This window comes from Sphaeramia orbicularis, chromosome 12 (assembly GCF_902148855.1).
Source record: "Sphaeramia orbicularis chromosome 12, fSphaOr1.1, whole genome shotgun sequence".
Taxonomy (NCBI): domain Eukaryota; kingdom Metazoa; phylum Chordata; class Actinopteri; order Kurtiformes; family Apogonidae; genus Sphaeramia; species Sphaeramia orbicularis.
This window is the reverse complement of record NC_043968.1, coordinates 66,441,501-66,463,951: the sequence shown is the minus strand read 5'-3', so window position 1 is coordinate 66,463,951 and position 22,451 is coordinate 66,441,501. Positions and strand designations below refer to the sequence as shown.

At 39.9% G+C, this 22,451-nt stretch overlaps 1 protein-coding gene across 3 annotated transcripts in view; it reads left to right on the top strand.

Annotated features, from left to right (window-relative positions):
* The window catches only part of ric1 (RIC1 homolog, RAB6A GEF complex partner 1), a 155,023-nt gene that overhangs the window by 30,779 nt on the left and 101,793 nt on the right, over positions 1-22,451 (top strand). For 2 of the 3 annotated variants that reach the window (XM_030149116.1, XM_030149115.1), the window contains exon 2: positions 11,312-11,419. In XM_030149116.1, coding sequence (XP_030004976.1) covers positions 11,312-11,419 — 108 coding nt within the window. Of the gene's footprint in view, positions 1-6,581; positions 6,588-7,518; positions 7,524-11,308; positions 11,420-22,451 lie in introns of those variants that run through there. The other variant, XM_030149117.1, reaches the window with a different exon arrangement.

The following is a 22,451-nucleotide window of genomic DNA, read 5'->3' as shown; positions in this document are numbered from 1 at the left end:
CACCCATTTATCAAAAGAATTTTCCACTTGGCTCAGTAGCGCCCCCTACAAATTTACCTTCACGAAAATTGAACTAATTCAAAAATACGAACACCGATTTGGCTCAAATTTGACTCAGTGGTACATCTCGCAGGCCGACACCCATTCAACGGAAGGAATTAAATTTTAGCTGCATAGCGCCCCCTACAGATTTACTTTAATTTCTTGGACATACGAACAAAGATCTGCCTCAAATTTGAATTAGTTTTCAATCTCCAAGGCCTTCACCCATTCATCAGAAGACATTGAAATTTGGTGCTAGAGTGCCACCTGCTGAACGATGGACATACTTCTACTGGACGTGCCTGTGGTGAGGGCCTTTAGATGCCGCTTGCGGCTTTAATTTTGTCTTATTTAGGCCCGAGCCGAGTAAAGCCGGCGCAGGGCCTATTGAGTCTGCAGTGGGCGCATGGGGACGAAATTGCCAGTGACGCGGTCGCCTTTCGCCACTGTCGCCACTCTCACACATATTCACATTCACGGCACTGAGACCTTTCCGACGATGTATATGACGTGCACAAATCGCATATTTACACCTGCACAGAATGAATGGGAGTCAATGGGACACGCGCACTCGGGGTTAGTCACATGGGTGTAAGTGCACGACACGTGACATCTGACCCCACAGACATGTGGGGGACCTCGAGAACTTTCAAAAAAGGGCAAATACGTGGTTGCCATAGAAACGGCTATATTGTTCTTGCTCAGATTATTATTATTTTTATTAGGCCCGAGCCGAGTAAAGCCGGCGCAGGGCCTATTGAGTCTGCAGTGGGCGCATGGGGAGAAAATCGCCAGTGACGCGGTCGCCTTTCGCCACTGTCGCCACTCTCACACATATTCACATTCACGGCACTGAGACCTTTCCGACGATGTATATGACATGTGCACAAATCGCATATTTACACCTGCTCAGAATGAATGGGAGTCAATGGGACACGCCCACTCGGGGTCAGTCACATGTGTGTAAGTGCACGACAGGTGACATCTGACCCCACACACATGTGGGGGGCCTCGAGAACTTTCAAAAAAGGGCAAATACGTTGTTGCCATAGAAACGGCTATATTGTTTTTGCTCAGATTACTTTTTATTATTTTTTTTTTTTTTTTGTCTTATTTTTCTTTCTCCTGCGCTTTGAGCTCAATTTTGACCCTCTGAACATTTACGAAAACTCACCAAATTTTGCCTAAAATTCAGAAGTGTGAGAAATTGAATTTACATATAGGTTTCGTAGATGTCGGTAAAGAAATGTTGCGGCAGCGCCCCCTTGAAAAGTGGAAATGCATTGCGCCAATGGGAGCACGTCCAACATAAAGTTTGTTGTAGAGCCACAAAAATCGGTAGACAGATTAATCATGAGGAGACAAACAAAAAATATTATTATGGCCACGCCCCTAAACCAACCCTTAGTCAGCCATATTGGATTGAAATTTCCAAAATGCTGAGTCAGCGTTTTCACTGAAGTTGTATTTTAACTATCTCCTACTAAGCCGTTTGGCCGAATGACCTCAAAATCGGTGTACAGTATCTAGAGAAGTGGGGCATCAAAAGTTAGCCGAATTTTTTGAATCAGCATCACCGTTTTTGTGTGACAAGGTTGCAAACTTTGCGAAGTTTTTTTGAAAATTTACCATCATAAAAATTGCTTCAGCTCAGACATACGAACAGCGATTTGGCTGAAATTTGACTCAGACGTCCATCTCTCAGGCCTACACCCATTTATTAAAAGAAATTGAAATTTCGCACTATAGCGCCCCCTACAAATGTACATTTACAAAAATGACATCAGTTCGGACATACGAACACCGATTTGGCTCAAATTTGACTCAGACATCTGTCTCAAAGGCCTACACCTATTTATCAAAAGAAACTGAAACTTTGCACTACAGCGCCCCCTACAAAATTTTTTAATATTTTTTATTAAAATTGCTTCAGTTTGGACATACGAACACCAATTTGGCTCAAATTTGACTCAGATGTCTATATCCCAGGCCTACACCCATTTATCAGAAAAATTTTAAATTCGGCGCTATAGCGCCCCCTACAATGTTACCTTTACGAAAATTACTTCACGTTAGACATGCGAACACCAATTTGGCTCAAATTTGAATGAGTTGTCAATCTCCCAGGCCTACACCCATTTATCAAAAGAAATTGCCACTTCGCTCAGTAGCGCCCCCTACAAATTTACCTTCATGAAAATTGCATCAGTTCAGACATACGAACACCGATTTGGCTCAAATTTGACTCAGTGGTACATCTCACAGGCCTACACCCATTCAATGGAACAAATTGAATTTTTGCTCATAGCGCCCCCTACAGATTTATATATACAAAATTTTGTTCAGTTCGGACATACGAACACTGATTTGTCTCAAATCAATTGTCAATGTCCCAGGCCTAAACCCATTCATTAGAAGACACAAAATTTGGGGCTACAGCGCCACCTGCTGAACGATGAGCATACTTCCACTGGACGTGCCCTTGGGGAGGGCCTTTAGATGCCGCTTGCGGCTTTAATTTTTATTATTATTATTATTTTTATTTTGTCTTATTTTTCTTTCTACTGCGCTTTGAGCTCAATTTTGACCCTCTGAACATTTACGAAAACTCACCAAATTTTGCACAAAATTCAGACGTGCGAGAAATTGAATTTACATATAGGTTTCGTAGATGTCGGTAAAGAAATGTTGCGGCAGCGCCCCCTTGAAAAATGGAAATGCATTGCGCCAATGGGAGCGCGTCCAACATAAAGTTTGTTGTAGAGCCACGAAAATCGGTAGACAGATTCATCATGAGGAGACAAACAAAAAATATTATTATGGCCACGCCCCTAAACCAACCCTTTGTCGGCCATATTGGATTGAAATTTCCAAAATGCTGAGTCAGCGTTTTCGCTGAACTTACATTTTAACTATCTCCTACTAAGCTGTTTGGCCAAATCAGCTCAAAATAGGTGTACAGTATCTAGAGAAGTGGGGCATCAAAAGTTAGCCGAATTTTTTGAATGTGTCACCGTTTTTGTGTGACGAGGTTGAAAACATTGCAAAGTTTTTTCGGGAATGTACCATCACAAAAATTGCTTCAGCTGAGACATACAAACACTGATTTGGCTGAAATTTGACACAGACATCTATCTCCCAGGCCTACACCCATTTATTAAAGGAAATTGAAATTTCGCACTATAGCGCCCCCTACAAATGTACATTTACAAAAATGGCATCAGTTCGGACATACGAACACCAATTTGGCTGAAATTTACCTCAGACATCTGTCTCCCAGGCCTACACCTATTTGTCAAAAGAAACTGAAATTGTGCACTACAGCGCTCCCTACAAAAAAATTTAATATTTTTTTATTAAAATTGCTTCAGTTCAGACATACGAACACTGATTTGGCTCAAATTTGACTCAGACATCTATCTCCCAGGCGTACACCCATTTATATGAAAAATTTGAAATTCGGTGCCATAGCGCCCCCTACAAATTTACCTTTACGAAAATTACTTCACGTTAGACATACAAACACCAATTTGGCTTAAATTTGAATCAGTTGTCAATCTCCCAGGCCTACACCCATTTATCAAAAGAAATTGCCACTTCGCTCAGTAGCGCCCCCTACAAATTTACCTTCACGAAAATTGCATTAATTCAGACATACAAACACCGATTTGGCTCAAATTTGACTCAGTGGTACATCTCGCAGGCCTACACCCATTCAAAGGAAGAAATTTATTTTCAGCTGCATAGCGCCCCCTACAGATTTACTTATACAAAAATTCCTTTAGTTCGGACATAAAAACAAAGATCTGCCTCAAATTTGAATCAGTTGTCAATCTCCCAGGCCTACACCCATTCATCAGAAGACACAAAATTTGGTGCTAGAGTGCCACCTGCTGAACGACGGACATACTTCTACTGGACGTGCCCGTGGCGAGGGCCTTCAGATGCCGCTTGTGGCTTTAATTTTTCTTTCTCCTGCGCTTTGAGCTCAATTTTGACCCTCTGAACATTTACGAAAACTCACCAAGTTTTGCCTAAAATTCAGAAGTGCGAGAAATTGAATTTACATATAGGTTTCGTAGATGTAGGTAAAGAAATGTGTTGGCAGGGCCCCCTTGAAAAGTGGAAATGCATTGCGCCAATGGGAGCGTGTCCAACATAAAGTTTGTCGTAGAGCCACAAAAATCGGTACACAAATTCATCATGAGGAGACAAACAAAAAATATTATTATGGCCACGCCCCTTAACCAAGCGGAAGTCGGCCATATTGGATTGAACATTCGAAAATGCTGAGTCAGCATTTTCGCTGACGTTGTATTTTAACTATCTCCTCCTAAGCTGTTTGGCCAAATGAGCTCAAAATCGGTGTACAGTATCTAGAGAAGTGGGGCATCAAAAGTTAGCCGAATTTTTTGAATCGGCATCACCGTTTTTTTGCGACGTTGTCGCAATCTTTGCAAAGTTTATTCGAAAATTTGCCATCACAAAAATTGCTTCAGCTCAGACGTACAAACACCGATTTTGCTCAAATTTGACTCAGACATCTATCTCCCAGGCCTACACCCATTTATTAAAAGAAATTGAAATTTCGCAGTATCGTTCCCCCTCCAAATGTACATTCACTAAAATGACATCAGTTCGGACATACGAACACCGATTTGGCTCAAATTTGACTCAGACATCTGTGTCCCAGGCCTACACCTACTTGTCAAAAGAAACTGAAATTTTGCACTGCAGCGCCCCCTACAAAAATTTTTAATATTTTAAAATTAAAATATCTTCAGTTTGGACATACGAACACCGATTGGGCTCAAATTTTGGTCAGACGTCTATCTCCCAGGCCTACACCCATTTACCAGGAAAATTTGAAATTCGGTTCCATAGCGCCCCCTACAATTTTAACTTTATGAAAATTACTTCACTTTAGACATGCGAACACCAATTTGGCTCAAATTTGAATCAGTTGTCAATCTCCCAGGCCTACACCCATTTATCAAAAGAAATTGCCATTTCTCTCAGTAGCGCCCCCTACAAATTTACCTTCACGAAAATTGCATTAATTCGGACATACGAACACCGATTTTGCCCAAATTTGACTCAGTGGTACATCTCGCAGGCCTACACTCATTCAACGGAAGAAATTTAATTTTAGCTTCATAGCACTCCCGACAGATTTACTTATACAAAAATTTCTTTAATTTGGACATACGAACAATGATCTGCCTCAAATTTGAATCAGTTGTTAATCTCCCAGGCCTACACCCATTCATCAGAAGACATTGAAATTTGGTGCTAGAGCGCCACCTGCTGAACGATGGACATACTTCTACTGGATATGCCTGTGGCGAGGGCCTTTAGATGTCGCTTGCGGCTTTAATTTTTCTTTTGTCCTGCGCTTTGAGCTCAATTTTGACCCTCTGATCATTTACGAAAACTCACCAAATTTTGCCTATATTTCAGAAGTGCGAGAAATTGAATTTACATATAGGTTTCGTAGATTTTGGCAAAGAAATGCTGCGGCAGCGCCCCCTTGAAAATGGGAAATGCCTTACGTCAATTGGAGCATGTCCAACATAAAGTTTGGTGTAGAGCCATGAAAATCGGTACACAGATTCATCATGAGGAGACAAACAAAACATATTATTATGGCCACACCCCTAAACCAACCCTTAGTCGGCCATATTGGATTGAAATTTCCAAAATGCTGAGTCAGTGTTTTTGCTGATGTCGTATTTTAACTATCTCCTCCCTGGGCGTTTGGCCAAATGAGCTCAAAATCGGTGTACAGTATCTAGAGAAGTGGGGCATGAAAGTTAGCCGAATTTTTGGGATCGGCATCACAGTTTTTGTGCGACATTGTCGCAGTCTTTGCAAAGTTTTTTCGGGAATTTACCATTACAAAAATTGCTTCAGCTTGGACATACGAACATCGATTTGGCTCAAATTTGAATGAGACGTCTATCTCCCAGGCCTTCACCCATGTATTAATAGAAATTGAAATTTTGCACTATAGCGCCCCTTACAACTGTACATTTACAAAAATGACATCAGTTCGGACATACGAACTCCGATTTGGCTTAAGTTTGAATCACTTGTCAATTTCCCAGGCCTACACCCATTTATCAAAAGAAATTGCCATTTCACTCAGTCGCGCCCCCAACAAATTTACCTTCACCAAAATTGCATCAATTCGGACATACGAACACCGATTTGGCTCAAATCTGAATCAGTTGTCAGTCTCTCAGGCCTACACCCATTTATCAAAAGAAAATGCCATTTCGCGCATTAGCGCCCCCTACCAATTTACCTTCACGAAAATTTCATCAGTTCGGACATACGAACACCGATTTGGCTCAAATTTTACTCAGTGGTACATCTCTCAGGCCTACACCCATTCAATGGAACAAATTGAATTTTGGCTCCATAGTGCCCCCTACACATTTATACATACAAAAATTTGTTCAGTTCAGACACACGAACACTGATTTGTCATTTTTACTGTATTGGGTGGTCCAGGGGGGTCAGAAAACCAGTCAGTATTTGGTGTGACCACCATTTTCCTCATGCAGTCGTCTTCATGAATTCTCTGAAACACCTTTGGAGATAGCTTATGGTAGAGAAATGAACATTCAATTCACAGGCAAGAGCTCTGGTGGACATTTCTGAAGTCAGCATGCCAATTTCATATTCCCTTAAAACTTGTGAAATCTGTGGCATTGTGCTGTGTGATAAAACTGCACATTTTAGAGTGGCCTTTTATTGTGACCAGCCTAAGGCACACCTGTGCAATAATCATGCTGTCTTATCAGCATCTTGATATGCCACACCTGTGAGGTGGATGGATTATCTCAGCAAAGGAGAATTGCTCACTAACACAAATTTAGACAGATTTGTCAACAATATTTGAGAGAAATAAACCTTCTGTGTTCACAGAAAAAGTTTTAGATCTTTTAATTCAGCTCATGAAAAACGGGAGCAAAAACAAGTGTTGCATTTATATATTTGTTCAGTGTATTGAGTTTAATAATTATAGAAAGCAATTTTTGATGCAAAAGATTTTAATTTAAATCAACTTGGAATTGAGTACAATGATATGATATAATATTTAGTCTAATGATTATACAAAGCAATTGACATTGCAACAAATTTTAAGTTAAATTAACTTGGCATTTAGTGTGTTGTACTTAAAATAGCAATTCCATTCAAATCAAGCATTTAAGTTTAATACACTCAAGTTTTCATTACTCATTCCTGACAGTTTTAGGGCAACCGGTTTCCTCAAATTTAAAAGTAGAGTAAACTCAACTTATCCGGGCTTACAGTGTAGTTATATTTCTTAGTGTGGGGCACACTACTCTTGTAGCTTTTATCACTGTCCATTAGCTCTACTGAGTATTTAATCCATCTTTTTCATATACACAGTCCATTTATGCTACTGTTGGTACAGGTTCCCTGCTTTCATTCTGAGATAGTAAGTCAGTCTTTCCATCAAGTAAGTCTGCTTAACAATATCCAGCCACTGTCCCAGATTTGGAGGGTCACTTTTCAGCCAGTTTCTTGTTATGGCCATTTTAGATGCCAAGATCAATATTTTGAAAAGATACAGGTCCTTCTTTTGAATAATACCTTCTGGAGTCAAACCCAGGTACAATATCCGGGGGTCCCTGGGGATCCTGTAGGAGAAAATCTCTTCCAGAATCTAAACCACTCTGTCCCAGAACCCCTACAATTTTACACATGACCAAAAAACATGCGTTTGATCAGCACTCCTCTGCCCACATTGTCTCCAGCATTGCTGCTGTTCACATATTTGTTTATTTTTAATGTGTTATGTGATGAAGAAGCAAATTAAATTCTTCCATCCAAACTCCCTCCATCTTTTAGAGCTGGTGGAGGTTTGTTGAGTTCTACACATAGAATGCCAATCACACTCTGACAGTTTAATGTTCTATTCTAGCTTCCATTTTGATTTCACATACACTTACACACTTACATTTCATTTTTGTAGACCTCTATACAGCTGAGAGACTATCTTTACTGGTGTACATTTATATGCTTTTATAAATACTTCAATCACTCTGTTTCCTTCTACAGAAACTCCTCTTTTGATTCCTGTCTCATAGAAATGTCTTATCTGAACAGGTCACGATTACCTAAATCAAATTCTCTTTTGGGTTTTTCAAAAGTTTTGAAAGTTTTCCCCTCTAAGAGTGTACACATTGCTGTAATCCCCTTTTTTCTCCACCTTGCAAATGTGATGACAGTTTCTGCGGGATTAAACTAAGATGTTTGAGAAGGCCAAATTAGATGTTTACTGTCTCCTTCTAATTTATATTTTTTAACTGTCATAGGCCTACCAGTTTTTAAATGCATCCTGCAGAATTGAATTTTCTCTCGTATGGTCTATGTTTTCTTCCCCACCTGACCAGGTTTGAGGTTGAGAATTAACCATATTTAATTCTTCCACCTAACTTGGTACTCTGAAGAGCACCAGTCGACAAAATATCTCATCTGGGCAGCATAATTGTATTCCCTTAGATTTGGTACTGTAATGCCTCCATGGTCTTTGTCAATTTAGGGGGTTTTAAATCTTACCCTCGGTCTTGCTCCAGCCTAGATAAACCTTGATAACTGGTTGTCCCACATTGAAAACTGTGAATCTGGGATTCTGACAGGTAAAGATTAAAAAAAAAAAAAAAAAAAAAAACAGTACAGCAACCTTGGCAGCATGTTCATTTTCACTGCCTCAATCCTTGAACTAAAATCTAACCCCAGTGTGAACCATTTTTTGATATCTTTCTGTATCTTATCATTTATTATTTTGTAGTTTATTTCATTTATTTTACTAAGTTTCTGACTAATCAACACTCCCAAGTATTTTATTGATTTTGCTTCCCACTTCACTTTATATTTCAGCCTTTACTTGGTGTGTAATTAAGAGAGTATTCGTGTCTTAGCTATGTTCAGTTTATAACCTGACTTTTGGCCATACTCATCTAAAGTCGCCGTGAGTTTAGGGAGTGTTAAATTAGGATTTTAGAGATAGGTAATGATGACATCCACAAAGAGTCCTATTAAATGGTCCTCATTTGCTATGCTGAGTCCTCTCATGTCTTTATTTTGTTTAATACTCTGTGCAAGGGGCTCTATGAATATCGCAGAAAGTGCAGAGCAACGACAATATGCCTGGTGGGTGCCCCTGAGTATCTTAAAACTGCCTGTTGGCCATTGATTTTTATTCTAGCAGTTGGGGCTCTGTAAAGAGCCTTTATGCACCTGACCAATTGATTATTGAAGCCCAGCCTCTCTAGCACTCAGTACAGAAAGGGTCAACTGACCCTGTCAAAGGCCTTTTCCGTATCTAAACTGGCCAGAAATGCACTTATGTGTTTTTAATTAATCTGATGTATAATAAGTAATGTTTGTCTGATGTTGTCTTCAGTTTGGTGCCCTTTTATAAACCCTGTGTGATCCTCATTAATTAAAGGTGCTGTACAGACTTTCTGTGTGATCTTGAAAAAAATCTCAATTTTAGGTATGTGCCTGATTGTAGTTCGCAATTTAAAATGAGATTACCAGCATCAAAATAGGTTATTTCCAAATGCTATTTTCCAAATTATCAAAATACAAAACTTGTGGAAATGAAATAAAGAATGAATGAAATAGTGGCGGGTGAACGGAATGCGGAAACGCTGCGATTGTAGTCCACCAATCAGCGTTCTCCAGCACACAGCCCCACCCCTAAGAATCTGAAAAGTACTATCTCCCTACCAGAAACTTCAGGGACAGTTTGGGGGCAAGGGAAAGATTTTTACCCGGGTAATTTAGATGGAGTTCAGGGTAATGCTCGAAGTTCCTGCTAAAGTTCCTGCAGTGGAAAAGGGCCTATTTGCACACTTGTTAAGCTCTTTCTTAATCTCTTTAACAATGGTTTCCATGTTTAGAACACTGATATTTAGTCTCCACCGTGTACTCTTCTGTTTTTTATTCAGATGGATAGTTAAAAAAAACGGTGATCTGATATATCAGCTGTTCCTATGGAACAGTCCCTCACCCTGTGTCTATCTTTGACATTAAAAGAAGTCTATTCTGGCATGAACCCAGTGAGTAGCTGAGTAGTGAGTATAGTCTTTTTCAGATGTATGAATGTTCCTCCAGACATCAAACAAACCTGTCTCTTGGATTGGCAAATTGGGATCTCTTCACTTAGGACATTTCTGTCTTCTTAAACTTGTTGTGTCTGTAGAGTAGTTCAAAACTGTGTTTCCAGTATTCCTTCACTTTCAGAGGTTAATGTGAGAAATAAAGACTTAAAAAAATTTCTCTCACTCTCTGGAGGGACGTAGCCTATATATTAGCAAATGTGACAAGGATGTTATCAATCCTTCCTTTGATAATTATGTATCTATCCTGTGTATCACTCTTTCCTGTAATTAATTCAAGATAAAGACTGTTGGAAATCAAGAGTAAACCACACCTCTTTTCCGGCTGTTTTCACATGAACTAAGAAACAGTTTAAATATCGAAACTTTTTCAACGTCTCATTTTCGTTTTTAGACATACGAGTCTCTTAGAGAAATATGATTTACACCTTATCTTTTTTTATTTTAGCAAGTATCTTACTCCTCTTTACAGGGTTACTCAGGCCATTCACATTTAAGGAAGCACATTTCAGACTATGTGACCCTATCATTCTGTAATTTCCCAGTTTGGGATAAAGTGCATCTGTCTGTCTATACATCTGTTTATTTATACATCTATCTGTTCATCTATATTCCTCAAAGCAAGCAAGCTAGTGCCCCCACAAAACAAACTCTTAACATGAACTTCAACAAAAAAACAAATACGAACTTGAACAGAGCTTCAAAAATTAGGGGAGATCTTGGTCCACCTCAACCGCAGACCCTTTGGTGGGTTGAGGGAGAAGCCTCTCACTCCGAGAGGGCCCAATGTTATGGGTGGTTAATGAATCAAAAAACAATGTCTCTGCCATCCTACTTGTCCAACTTTTACTATATATGTAAAAAAAAAAAAAAGCTGTCTCTCGCAGGTGTTTAATGCTCTGTGTAGAGCTTAGAAAGAAAAGAACGACACTCACCAGTGTCGAGACGCATGTTTTAATTAAGTTAATAGGTTTACATTGGCTTGTATGTTTTAATGTTTTATTATAATAGAGGTTGTCAGTGTTTTCAGTTGTCATGCCTGTGACCTGCTGGATGACATCTAAAGTTTAAATTTTACTTCCCCTCTCTTTGATCTCCACCTACAGCCCAGTGTTTTGATAGTCAGCTACATCGAGTCTGCGAAGGCAGCAACCCAGTTTGGCTTCTACCAGAAGGCAGAATGGAAACCAGACGACTCCATGATAGCTGTGGCAGTAAGTACCGCATCTTCCGATCATATGTTGTATTTGCTGACTATCAGTGTCCCGTATAGAGGGTATGCACATACGTCACTTCCCCCCCGGGCCAAGCCCCTCAAAGTCAGACTGAGTGGCAAAAACTAACCTGCTCAACATGACGGAGTATAGCAGTAAACACAGCGAGACCAGGAAAATGTGAAATATGAAAGTAAATTAAGGGATATTGGACTCGACATGGATCCATACGAGCTACCAAAGAACAAGTGGTCCATGAACATTGACATGTGGACAGAAATCGTGTATCCACACATCCAGGGTGTAGGGCAGGGGTCCCCAACCCCCGGTCCCCGATCATTTGGTACCGGGCCGCAAAGAAAAACAATTGTGGGTAATATTAAAGCAAATTTTCCATTAGTCTTGTGGAGATTTTATTTTGAAAAGCGACCATTTCCGCCCTCGCCTCACAACCGCTCATGAATCAGTAGTAACACAAGCTAAAGAACTGAGCCAAAAACAAAATTCACTGGAGAACTTTTTCCGGAAGAAACAAGGAAACGACGAGGCTGCAGAAGGGTCACAGACTGCCTGCAAACAGAAATCTGCATTTATAAGGAAATATCATGATTCCTGCTTAAGTTACAGGTTCATCCCAACAGGTGACACACAAGTGCCTCAAAACTGCTCCGACACATCAATCTATGTTTGAGACAACTTCAAACCTCTGTGCATTCTGGATTAAAGTCAAAGCACAATATGCGCATATTGCCACAAAACACCTGAAAGTCCTTCTGTTTCCAATGGAATCCAGAGTAGACTGGATCTACGGAACACACCTGGACTGTGTGTCTCCCATCAGCCCCAGATGGGACCATTTAGTTGCAGGGAAACAAGTCCAGGGTTCCACTGATTCTGCATTAGGGTGAGTTGATATTCTACTGTAGAATCATTGTAATTGCCTGATATACAGTGTAAGTGTTTCAGATCACATGCTCTGAACTGACAAAAGTTTTTGTTATTGGAACCCCCACACCTCTACCCGGTTCGCGGAAAATTTTCATGCATGAAACCGGTCCATAGTACAAAAAGGTTGGGAACCTCTGGTGTAGGGGATCATCGCTATTTTTACCTGAAACAAATATACAGGGTTTCATCATGACTGACAACCAGGGGCTAAAACTTGGCAGAGATCCAACTGATCCAAAGTGCATTTACAGTAGACCATGTACTGACCCCAAGTGAATATATGCATGATCTACTGGTACTGAGGATATTTACGTCTAGTTAATATCAAGTACTTTATACAACACAGATACTACCGCTTTGTATGAGCAGGGTACGACTTTATTCTGATAAATTAGGATATTTTTCCCACCTGTTTTTAAATTACGACATTCTAGTAATATTATGGCTTTATTGTCGGAATATGACGACTTTAATCTCATAAACGAATGACATTTTTGTTAAATTATGAGGTTGTTTTTTTTTTATATAAGTACGACTTTATTCTCATAACATTGTGATTATTTTTGTATTTGAGTTTATTCTCATAAAAGTACGGGTTTTATACCAATATTTTATGACTTTATACTCGTAGTGACGAGTGTTTTTATTTTCTTATGTGGCCCTCATACTCCATCGTAGCTTTTTTCTCCAGTTCCCCCGTATTTGAAAAACTAGGTTAGCCTCAGTTTAAGTTAGTTTACAAGTCATGTTGGAGCACAAGGTTCATAATCACAAAATGAAGACAAAAACCATGAAAGATGCTAATAAGAGCTTTACTAAGAAGTAACGTTAGCCAAAACAATATGTCATTTAAGATATGATTTTACCCAAAAATACAGCATAAATTAATGTTACCTGACACGAAACAGGATCCACAGATCTAGATTTGGTTTCCTGGATTTTTGGATCCATCTACTTCTCTTTTCTTTGTCTTTCGGTGCCTGTAAAACGATAGCTCCGACCGCTTTTCAAACCTGTTCATACAATCAATCACACAACAGCTCTTCTTCATTTTTTATTAAATATTGTTCTTCAGTTTAGACAGTATTGAAGCCAACACTGCTACTCATCTCCCTCTTTCTGCCACTCATTGGGCAGAACCGCGGTGACTTCCGCTAGTGGTGATGTCATGTGTATGCCCTCTATACTTGTAACTTGTCAGTTCAAAATAGATGTGTGCTATGGCAGTGTCTGCGGCATTGAGTACCCTCACCTGGGACTCCGGAACTTTTATCTACACTATATTGCCAAAAGTATTTGCTCACCTGCCTTGACTCGCATATGAATTTCAGTGACATCCCATTCCTTGTCTATGGTGTTCAATATGATGTCGGTCCACCCTTTGCAGCTATAACAGCTTCAACTCTTCTGGGAAGGCTGTCCACAAGGTTTAGGAGTGTGTTCATGGGAATTTTTGACCATTCTTCCAGAAGCGCATTTGTGAGGTCACACACTGATGTTGGACGAGAAGGCCTGGCTCTCAGTCTTCGCTTTAATTCATCCCAAAGGTGTTCTATCGGGTTGAGGTCAGGACTCTGTGCAGGCCAGTCAAGTTCATCCACACCAGACTCTGTCATCCATGTCTTTATGGACCTTGCTTTGTGCACTGGTACACAGTCATGTTGGAAGAGGACGGGGCCAGCTCCAAACTGTTCCCACAAAGTTGGGAGCATGGAATTTTCCAAAATGTCTTGGTATGCTGAAGCATTCACAGTTCCTTTCACTGGAACTAAGGGGCCAAGCCCAGCTCCTGAAAAACAACCCCACACCATAATCCCCTCTCCACCAAACTTTACACTTGGCACGATGAAGTCCGACACGTATCGTTCTCCTGGCAACCGCCAAACCCAGACCCATCCATCAGATTGCCAGATGGAGAAGCGCGATTCGTCACTCCAGAGAACATGCCTCCACTGCTCTAGAGTCCAGTGGTGGCATGCTTTACACCACTGCATCCGGCGCTTTGCATTGCACTTGGTGATGTATGGCTTGGGTGCAGCTGCTCGGCCATGGAAACCCATTCCATGAAGCTCTCTGCGCACTGTTCTTGAGGTAATCTGAAGGCCACATGAAGTTTGGAGGTCTGTAGCGATTGACTCTGCAGAAAGTTGGCGACCTCTTCGGACTATGTGCCTCAGCATCCACTGACCCCGCTCCGCCAGTTTATGTGGCGTACCACTTCATGGCTGAGTTGCTGTCGTTCCCAAACACTTCCACTTTCTTATAATACAGCTGACAGTTGACTGTGGAATATTTAGGAGCGAGGAAATTTCACGACTGGATTTGTTGCACAGGTGGCATCCTATCACAGTTCCACGCTGGAATTCACTGAGCTCCTGAGAGTGACCCATTCTTTCACAAATGTTTGTAAAAGCAGTCTGCATGCCTAGGTGCTTGATTTTATGCACCTGTGGCCATGGAAGTGATCGGAACACCTAATTCTGATTATTTGGATGGGTGAGTGAATACTTTTGGCAATATAGTGTATCAGTGTGTGTGTGTGTGTGTGTTTATGTATATATACAGGGTGGGGAAGCAAAATTTACAATATTTTGAGGCAGGGATTGAAAGACAGTGTATGACCAATTAGTTTCTTGAAAGTCATGAGAATTTATTTGCCACAAGAAAATTGACATAATAGAGAATGTTTTTATTCTATGTGTCCTCCTTCTTTCTCAATAACTGCCTTCACACACTTCCTGAAACTTGCGCAAGTGTTCCTCAAATATTCGGGTGACAACTTCTCCCATTCTTCTTTAATAGTATCTTCCAGACTTTCTCGTAATAGTTTTGCTCATAGTCATTCTCTTCTTTACATTATAAACAGTCTTTATGGACACTCCAACTATTTTTGAAATCTCCTTTGGTGTGACAAGTGCATTCAGCAAATCACACACTCTTTGACGTTTGCTTTCTTGATTACTCATATGGGGCAAAAGTTTCTGAAAAGGTATGGATAATAGTGTTAGGTATGATTATGACATCAATATATGTTTGGTTTCAAAACAATTGACGTAGTGCCTGCTGAGAAAAAACAACTAAATGTTCCTTGTAAATTTTGCTTCCCCACCCTGTATATATGATCAGGTTAGGGTTAACCCTAACCTAACTCAATTACATGTAATAATTTAAACTAAAAACCTTTTGTGCTTAGGCAATACCTGTACCATCAAACTCTATGATCACTGTATCCCTAATCTGTTCATATGTCATGCATCAACATATTTTTGTCAAGTGACAAACAGTAGAGAGGCAGGAGGAGGTAGAGGAGGAGAGGCTGAAAATTCACAGGTGAAGTTAAATAATAATGGATATATTAGTCATAAAAATAACATTGCAGAATGCATTAAATGATTGTATTGTCTTTAGATATTCAGATATGCATTATAAACTAGAGCCCGACCGATTTGGGATTTTTGGGGCCGATGCCGATACCAATATTGGGGGCTAAAAAAAGCCGATATGCAATATATCAGCCGATATCTGATATTGGCCGATAACAGATATATTGGCCGATATATGAAATAAGAACACTGATTTACACAGGATATAATAATCTTTTATCAGATAATTGTGGAAAGGTGGATTAACAGTTGCATAAATCTTTGTTTATCTGACAAAGATAATTTACACAACATTCAAATGCAAACTGTGCAATCACAAAAATAATTAAAGCTGCAAGCAGCATTGGTCGGGACCTCGCACCGGGCGTTCCGCGTCCCCCGCGATCCACGTCCCATGACCGTCGACACCTCAGCTCCACTCAGACCTCTCCGTCCCCATACCAGTTCACACCCTTTAGTGTCCGTCCTCCTTACATCTGTACAGAACACCAGCGACCCTCTGCTGAAACCACTATCACCTTTTAATGAGACTTTTATTTTGGAAACCCTACTGTGTGTATGTTCATTTGTTTTGTATGTGAGAGAAAGAATCAGTTTGAAAAATGAATTGAAATTGTATGAATAATTGAGTATAAAAGTGATGATTTAGCACATTTAAGGCTGTTATTGTGGAAAAACCCTATTGTGTGAGCATGTGTGTCTGTGAGAAAGAGTACTTTTGAATGAAGAAACATTGTACAAACAGTTGAGCATTTGGTCATAAAAATGAAAAGAAGTTATGTAATAGACATTTTGTATTATTCTTAATTGGGGTTTTATTTTGAAAAAATGTACTCCGTGTACTTTTGAATATGTGCAAAATTTCCAATATCTACAGTACAATGCAGTAAAACCTGTTTTAAAATTAAAAAGAAAAAAAAAAAATCTGGACTGCCTGAGACTTGAACTAGTGTCCTCTTGTTCAATAGGCAGCTACATGAACCACTGCACTACAGAGAGACACTTATGAGTGTGCACCAGGAAGACTTTTATAGGGACTTTGTCATTGCGAAAAGTGAAACTAAACATAGTCTTCAAAAAATCGCCATAATTCCATAACTGTAGTTCATATCTGAAAAATTATTTCACTTTTAGATTCTGCAGACTTGTGGGGATTTAATAAGGTATAACTTTTGTGTCAAAAGTCTGAAATGAATAAGCAGTAATTGCAGAAACATAGAGTAACTTTCAAAGGGAGATTGCCAACTTCCTGTTGGAGTTAGCTCATGAGTGTCAGTGTATGATTTGTCGGGCTCAATCAGACCAACATTTTGGCATTTGTTTCATGTTTCTGTGACATTCCTACTGGCCGCTAGGGCATATTTTGTGTGTTTTTTAGTACATAGGTGAAACTACAGAGTCCATTTTGGCACCCAAGGGGTTAATTTTGATATTGTATGAAAGTGTTCACCAGCCATGACATACATGGCAAATTTGGTGAGTTTTGGAGCATGTTAAGGGGGTCAAATGACAGTCTAAAGAGGAAAAAGTATGAAAATAAACAAATTGTTATAAATCAATAACCGTACATCGTATCTGAAAATTTTTTGCATGTGAGAGTTGTGCTGAGTCCAGTGAACGCGTAGATATGTCACATGTGGGGAAAAACTCCAAAGTGAAAAATGAGTTCCAAATATCGCAACTTTGCGGGCTTGTAAAAAAAAAACTAAGACAGTTCTGGAAAAAGTACGTGATCACTTTTGTGAGGAGGGTTCACTCTATCTTTTGGTGCTATTTAGAAGTCAATATGACAAACGGTGTCATCGGAGATAGTTTTAGAAATTTAATTTTGAAAGGCATATTGCGAACTTCCTGTTGGAAATAGGTCATCAGTGTCAGTGAATGATTTGTAGAGCATTGTCCAACCAACATTTTGGCATTCGTTTCATGTCTCTACGACTTTCCTACTGGCCACTAGGGCAGTTGCGGTTTTTTTCACATAGGTGGCGCTAGAGAGCCCATTTTTGCACCTATGGGGTTAATTTTTTTCATTTTATCAAATTTTTCGCCAGGACTGACATGTGTGCCAAATTTGGTGAGTTTTTGAGCATGATTAGGGGGTTAACATCCAGTTCAAAATGACTTCGGGAAAAAAAAAAAAAAAAAAAAACGAACGAAAAACAATAGGGACTTGCTTGCAGGCAAGGCCTGTCACTGTGTGAGAGGGCCTTACCTTTCGGCTTGGTCCCTAATTAAAGCCGCAAGCGGCATCTAAAGGCCCTCGCCACGGGCACGTCCAGTACAAATATGTCCATCGTTCAGCAGGAAACACCAGAGCACCAAATTTCAATGTCTTCTGATGAATGGGTGTAGGCCTGGGAGATTGACAACTATTCAAATTTGAGGCAAATCTTTGTTCGTATGTCTGAAGTGAAGTAATTTTTGTAAAGGTAAAATTGTAGGGGGCGCTATAGCTCCAAATTTCAAATTTTTCTGATGAATGGGTGTAGGCCTGAGAGATAGACGTCTGAGTCAAATTTGAGCCAAATTGGTGTTCGTATGTCCGAACTGAAGAAATTTTAATAAAAATGTTTTTAAAAAAACTTGTAGGGGGCGCTGTAGTGCGAAATTTCAGTTTCTTTTGACAAATAGGTGTAGGCCGGGGAGACAGATGTCTGAGTCAAATTTGAGCCAAATCGGTGTTCATATGTCAGAACTGATGTCATTTTTGTAAATGTACATTTATAGGGGGCGCTATAGTGCAAAATTTCAATTTCTTTTAATAAATTTAATAAATAAATGTCTGAGTTGAAGCAATTTTTGTAATGGTAAATTCCCGAAGAAACTTTGCAAAGTTTGCGATGTCGTCACACAAAAACAGGGACACCGATTAAAAAAATTTAGCTAACTTTTGATGCCCCACATCTCTAGATACTGTACAATGATTTTGAGCTCAGCTGGCCAAACGGCCAAGGAGGAGATAGTTAAAATACGACGTCAGTGAAAATGCTGACTCAGCATTTTGGAAATTTCAATCAAATATGGCTGACTAAGGGTTGGTTTAGGGGCGTGGCCATAATAATATTTTTTGTTTGTCTCCTCATGATGAATCTGTGTACCGATTTTCGTGGCTCTACGACAAACTTTATGTTAGACGAGCTCCCATTGGCGCAAAGCATTTCCACTTTTCAAGGGGGCGCTGCCGCAACATTTCTTTACCGACCTCTACGAAACCTATATGTAAATTCAATTTCTCACACTTCTGAATTTTAGGCAAAATTTGGTGAGTTTTCATAAATGTTCAGAGGGTCAAAATTGAGCTCAAAGAGCAGGAGAAAAATAAGAATCTGAGCAACAAGAACAATATAGCCCTTTCTATGGCAACCACATATTTGGCCTTATTTGAAAGCTCTCGAGCTCCCCCACATGTCTGTCTCAGTGCCGTGAATGTGAATATGTGTGAGAGTGGCGACAGTGGCGAAAGGCGACCGCGTCACTGGCGATTTCGTTCCCATGCGCCCACTGCAGACTCAATAGGCCCTGTGCCGGCTTTACTCGGCTCGGGCCTAATAATTCGGCTAACTTTTGATGTCCCACTTCTCTAGATACTGTACACCAATTTTGAGCTCATTTGGCCAAATACCCAAGGAGGAGATGGTTAAAATACAACGTCAGCGAAAACGCCGACTCAGCATTTTGGAAATTTCAATCCAATATTGCCGACTAAGGGTTGGTTTTGGAGCATGGCCATAATATTTTTTTTGTTTGTCTCCTCATGATGAATCTGTGTACCAATTTTCGTGGCTCTACGACAAACTTTATGTTGGACGTGCTCCCATTGGCGTAATGTATTTCCACTTTTCAAGGGGGCGCTGCCGCAACATTTCTTTACCGACATCTACGAAACCTATATGGAAATTAAATTTCTCACACTTCTGAATTTTGTGCAAAATTTGGTGAGTTTTCATAAATATTCAGGGGGTCAAATTTGAGCTCAAAGAGCAGGAGAAGAAAAATAAAAAAAAATTAAAGCCGCAAGCGGCATCTAAAGGCCCTCACCACGGGCATGTCCAGTAGAAGTATGTCCATCGTTCAGCAGGTGGCGCTCTAGCCCCAAATTTTGTGTCTTCTGATGAATGGGTGTAGGCCTGGGAGATTGACAACTGATTCAAATTTGAGGCAGATCTTTGGTTTTATGTCCAAACTAAAGAAATTTTAGTATAAGTAAATCTGTAGGGGGCGCTATGAAGCTAAAATTGAATTTCTTCCTTTGAATGGGTGTAGACCTGCGAGATTTACCACTGAGTCAAATTTGAGCCAAATCGGTGTTCGTATGTTTGAATTAATGCAATTTTCGTGATGGTAAATGTGTAGAGGGCGCTATTTAGCAAAATGTCATTTTATTTTAATAAATGGGTGTAGGCCTGGGAGATTGAAGACTGATTCAAATTTGAGCCAAATTGGTGTTTGTATGTCTAACGTGAAGTAATTTTCGTAAAGGTAAAATTGTAGGGGGCGCTATGGCACCAAATTTCAAATTTTTCTGATAAATGGGTGTAGGCCTGAGAGATAGACGTCTGAGTCAAATTTGAGCCAAATCGGTGTTCATATGTCCAAACTGAAGCAATTTTAATAAAAAAAAAAAAAAATTAAAAATTTTTGTTGGGGGCGCTGCAGTGCAAAATTTCTGTTTCTTTTGACAAGTAGGTGTAGGCCTGGGAGACAGATGTCTGAGTCAAATTTGAGCCAAATCGGTGTTCGTATGCCCGAACTGATGTCATTTTTGTAAATGTACATTTGTAGGGGGCGCTATAGTGCGAAATTTCAATTTCTTTCAATAAATGGGTGTAGGCCTGGGAGATGGACGTCTGAGTCAAATTTCAGCCAAATCGGTGTTTGTATGTCTGAGCTGAAGCAATTTTTGTGATGGCAAATTTTCGAATAAACTTTGCAAAGTTTGTAACCTCGTTGCACAAAAACAGTGACACCGATTCAAAAAATTCGGATAACTTTTGATGTCCCACTTCTCTAGATACTGTACACCGATTTTGAGCTCATTCGGCCAAACAGCTTAGTAGGAGGTAGTTAAAATACAACGTCAGCGAAAACGCTGACTCAGCATTTTGGAAATTTCAATCCAATATGGCCGACTAAGGGTCTTTTTAGGGGCGTGGCCATAATATTTTTTGTTTGTCTCCTCATGATGAATCTGTGTACCGATTTTCGTGGCTCTACAACAAACTTTATGTTGGACGAGCTCCCATTGGCGCAATGCATTTCCACTTTTCAAGGGGGCACTGCAGCAACATTTCTTTACCGACCTCTACGAAACCTATATGTAAATTCAATTTCTCGCACTTCTGAATTTTAGTCAAAATTTGGTGAGTTTTCGTAAATGTTCAGAGGGTCAAAATTGAGCTCAAAGAGCAGGAGAAAAAAAAATTAAAGCCGCAAGCGGCATCTAAAGGCCCTCACCAAGGGCACGTCCAGTGGACATATGCTCATCGTTCAGCAGGTGGCGATCTAGCACCAAATTTTGTGTTTTCTGATGAGTGGGTGTAGGCCTGGGAGATTGACAATTGACTCAAATTTGAGACAAATCAGTGTTCGTATGTCCAAACTAGAGAAATTGTTGTATAAGTAAATCTGTAGGGGGCGCTATGCAGCTAAAATTAAATTTCTTCTGTTGAATGGGTGTAGACTTGCGAGATGTACCACTGAGTCAAATTTGAGCCAAATCGGTGTTCATATGTCTGAATTAATGCAATTTTCGTGAAGGTAAATTTGTAGGGGGCGCTACTGAGCGACATGGCAATTTCTTCTGATAAATGGATGTAGGCCTGGGAGATTAACAACTGATTCAAATTTGAGCCAAATTGGTGTTCGTATATCTGAAGTGAAGTAATTATCGTAAAGGTAAATTTGTAGGGGGTGCTATAGCACCAAATTTCAAATTTTTCTGATAAATGGGTGTAGGCCTGGGAGATAGACATCTGAGTCAAATTTGAGCCAAATCAGTGTTTGTATGTCCGAACTGAAGCAATTTTAATTAAAAAATATAAAACATTTTTGTAGGGGGCGCTGTAGTGCAAAATTTCAGTTTCTTTTGATAAATAGGTGTAGGCCTGGGACACAGATGTCTGAGTCAAATTTCAGCCAAATCAGTGTTCGTATGTCCGAACTGATGTCATTTTTGTAAATGTACATTTGTAGGGGGCGCTATAGTGCGAAATTTCAATTTCTTTTAATAAATGGGTGTAGGCCTGGGAGATAGACGTCTGAGTGTAATTTGAGCCAAATCGGTCTTCGTATGTCTGAGCTAAAGCAATTTTTGTGATGGTAAATTTTCGAAAAAACTTCGCAAAGTTTGCAACCTCATCACACAAAAACGGTGACACCAATTCAAAAAATTCGGCTCACTTTTGATGCCCCACTTCTCTAGATACTGTACACCGATTTTGAGCTCATTTGGCCAAACGGTTTAGTAGGAGATAGTTAAAATACAACGTCAGCGAAAACGCTGACTCAGCATTTTGGAAATTTCAATCCAATATGACCGACTAAGGGTAGGTTTAGGGGCATGGCCATAATAATATTTTTTGTTTGTCTCCTCATGTTGAATCTGTGTACCAATTTTCGTGGCTCTATGACAAACTTTATGTTGGACGTGCTCCCACTGGCGCAATGCATTTCCACTTTTCAAGGGGGCGCTGCAGCAACAT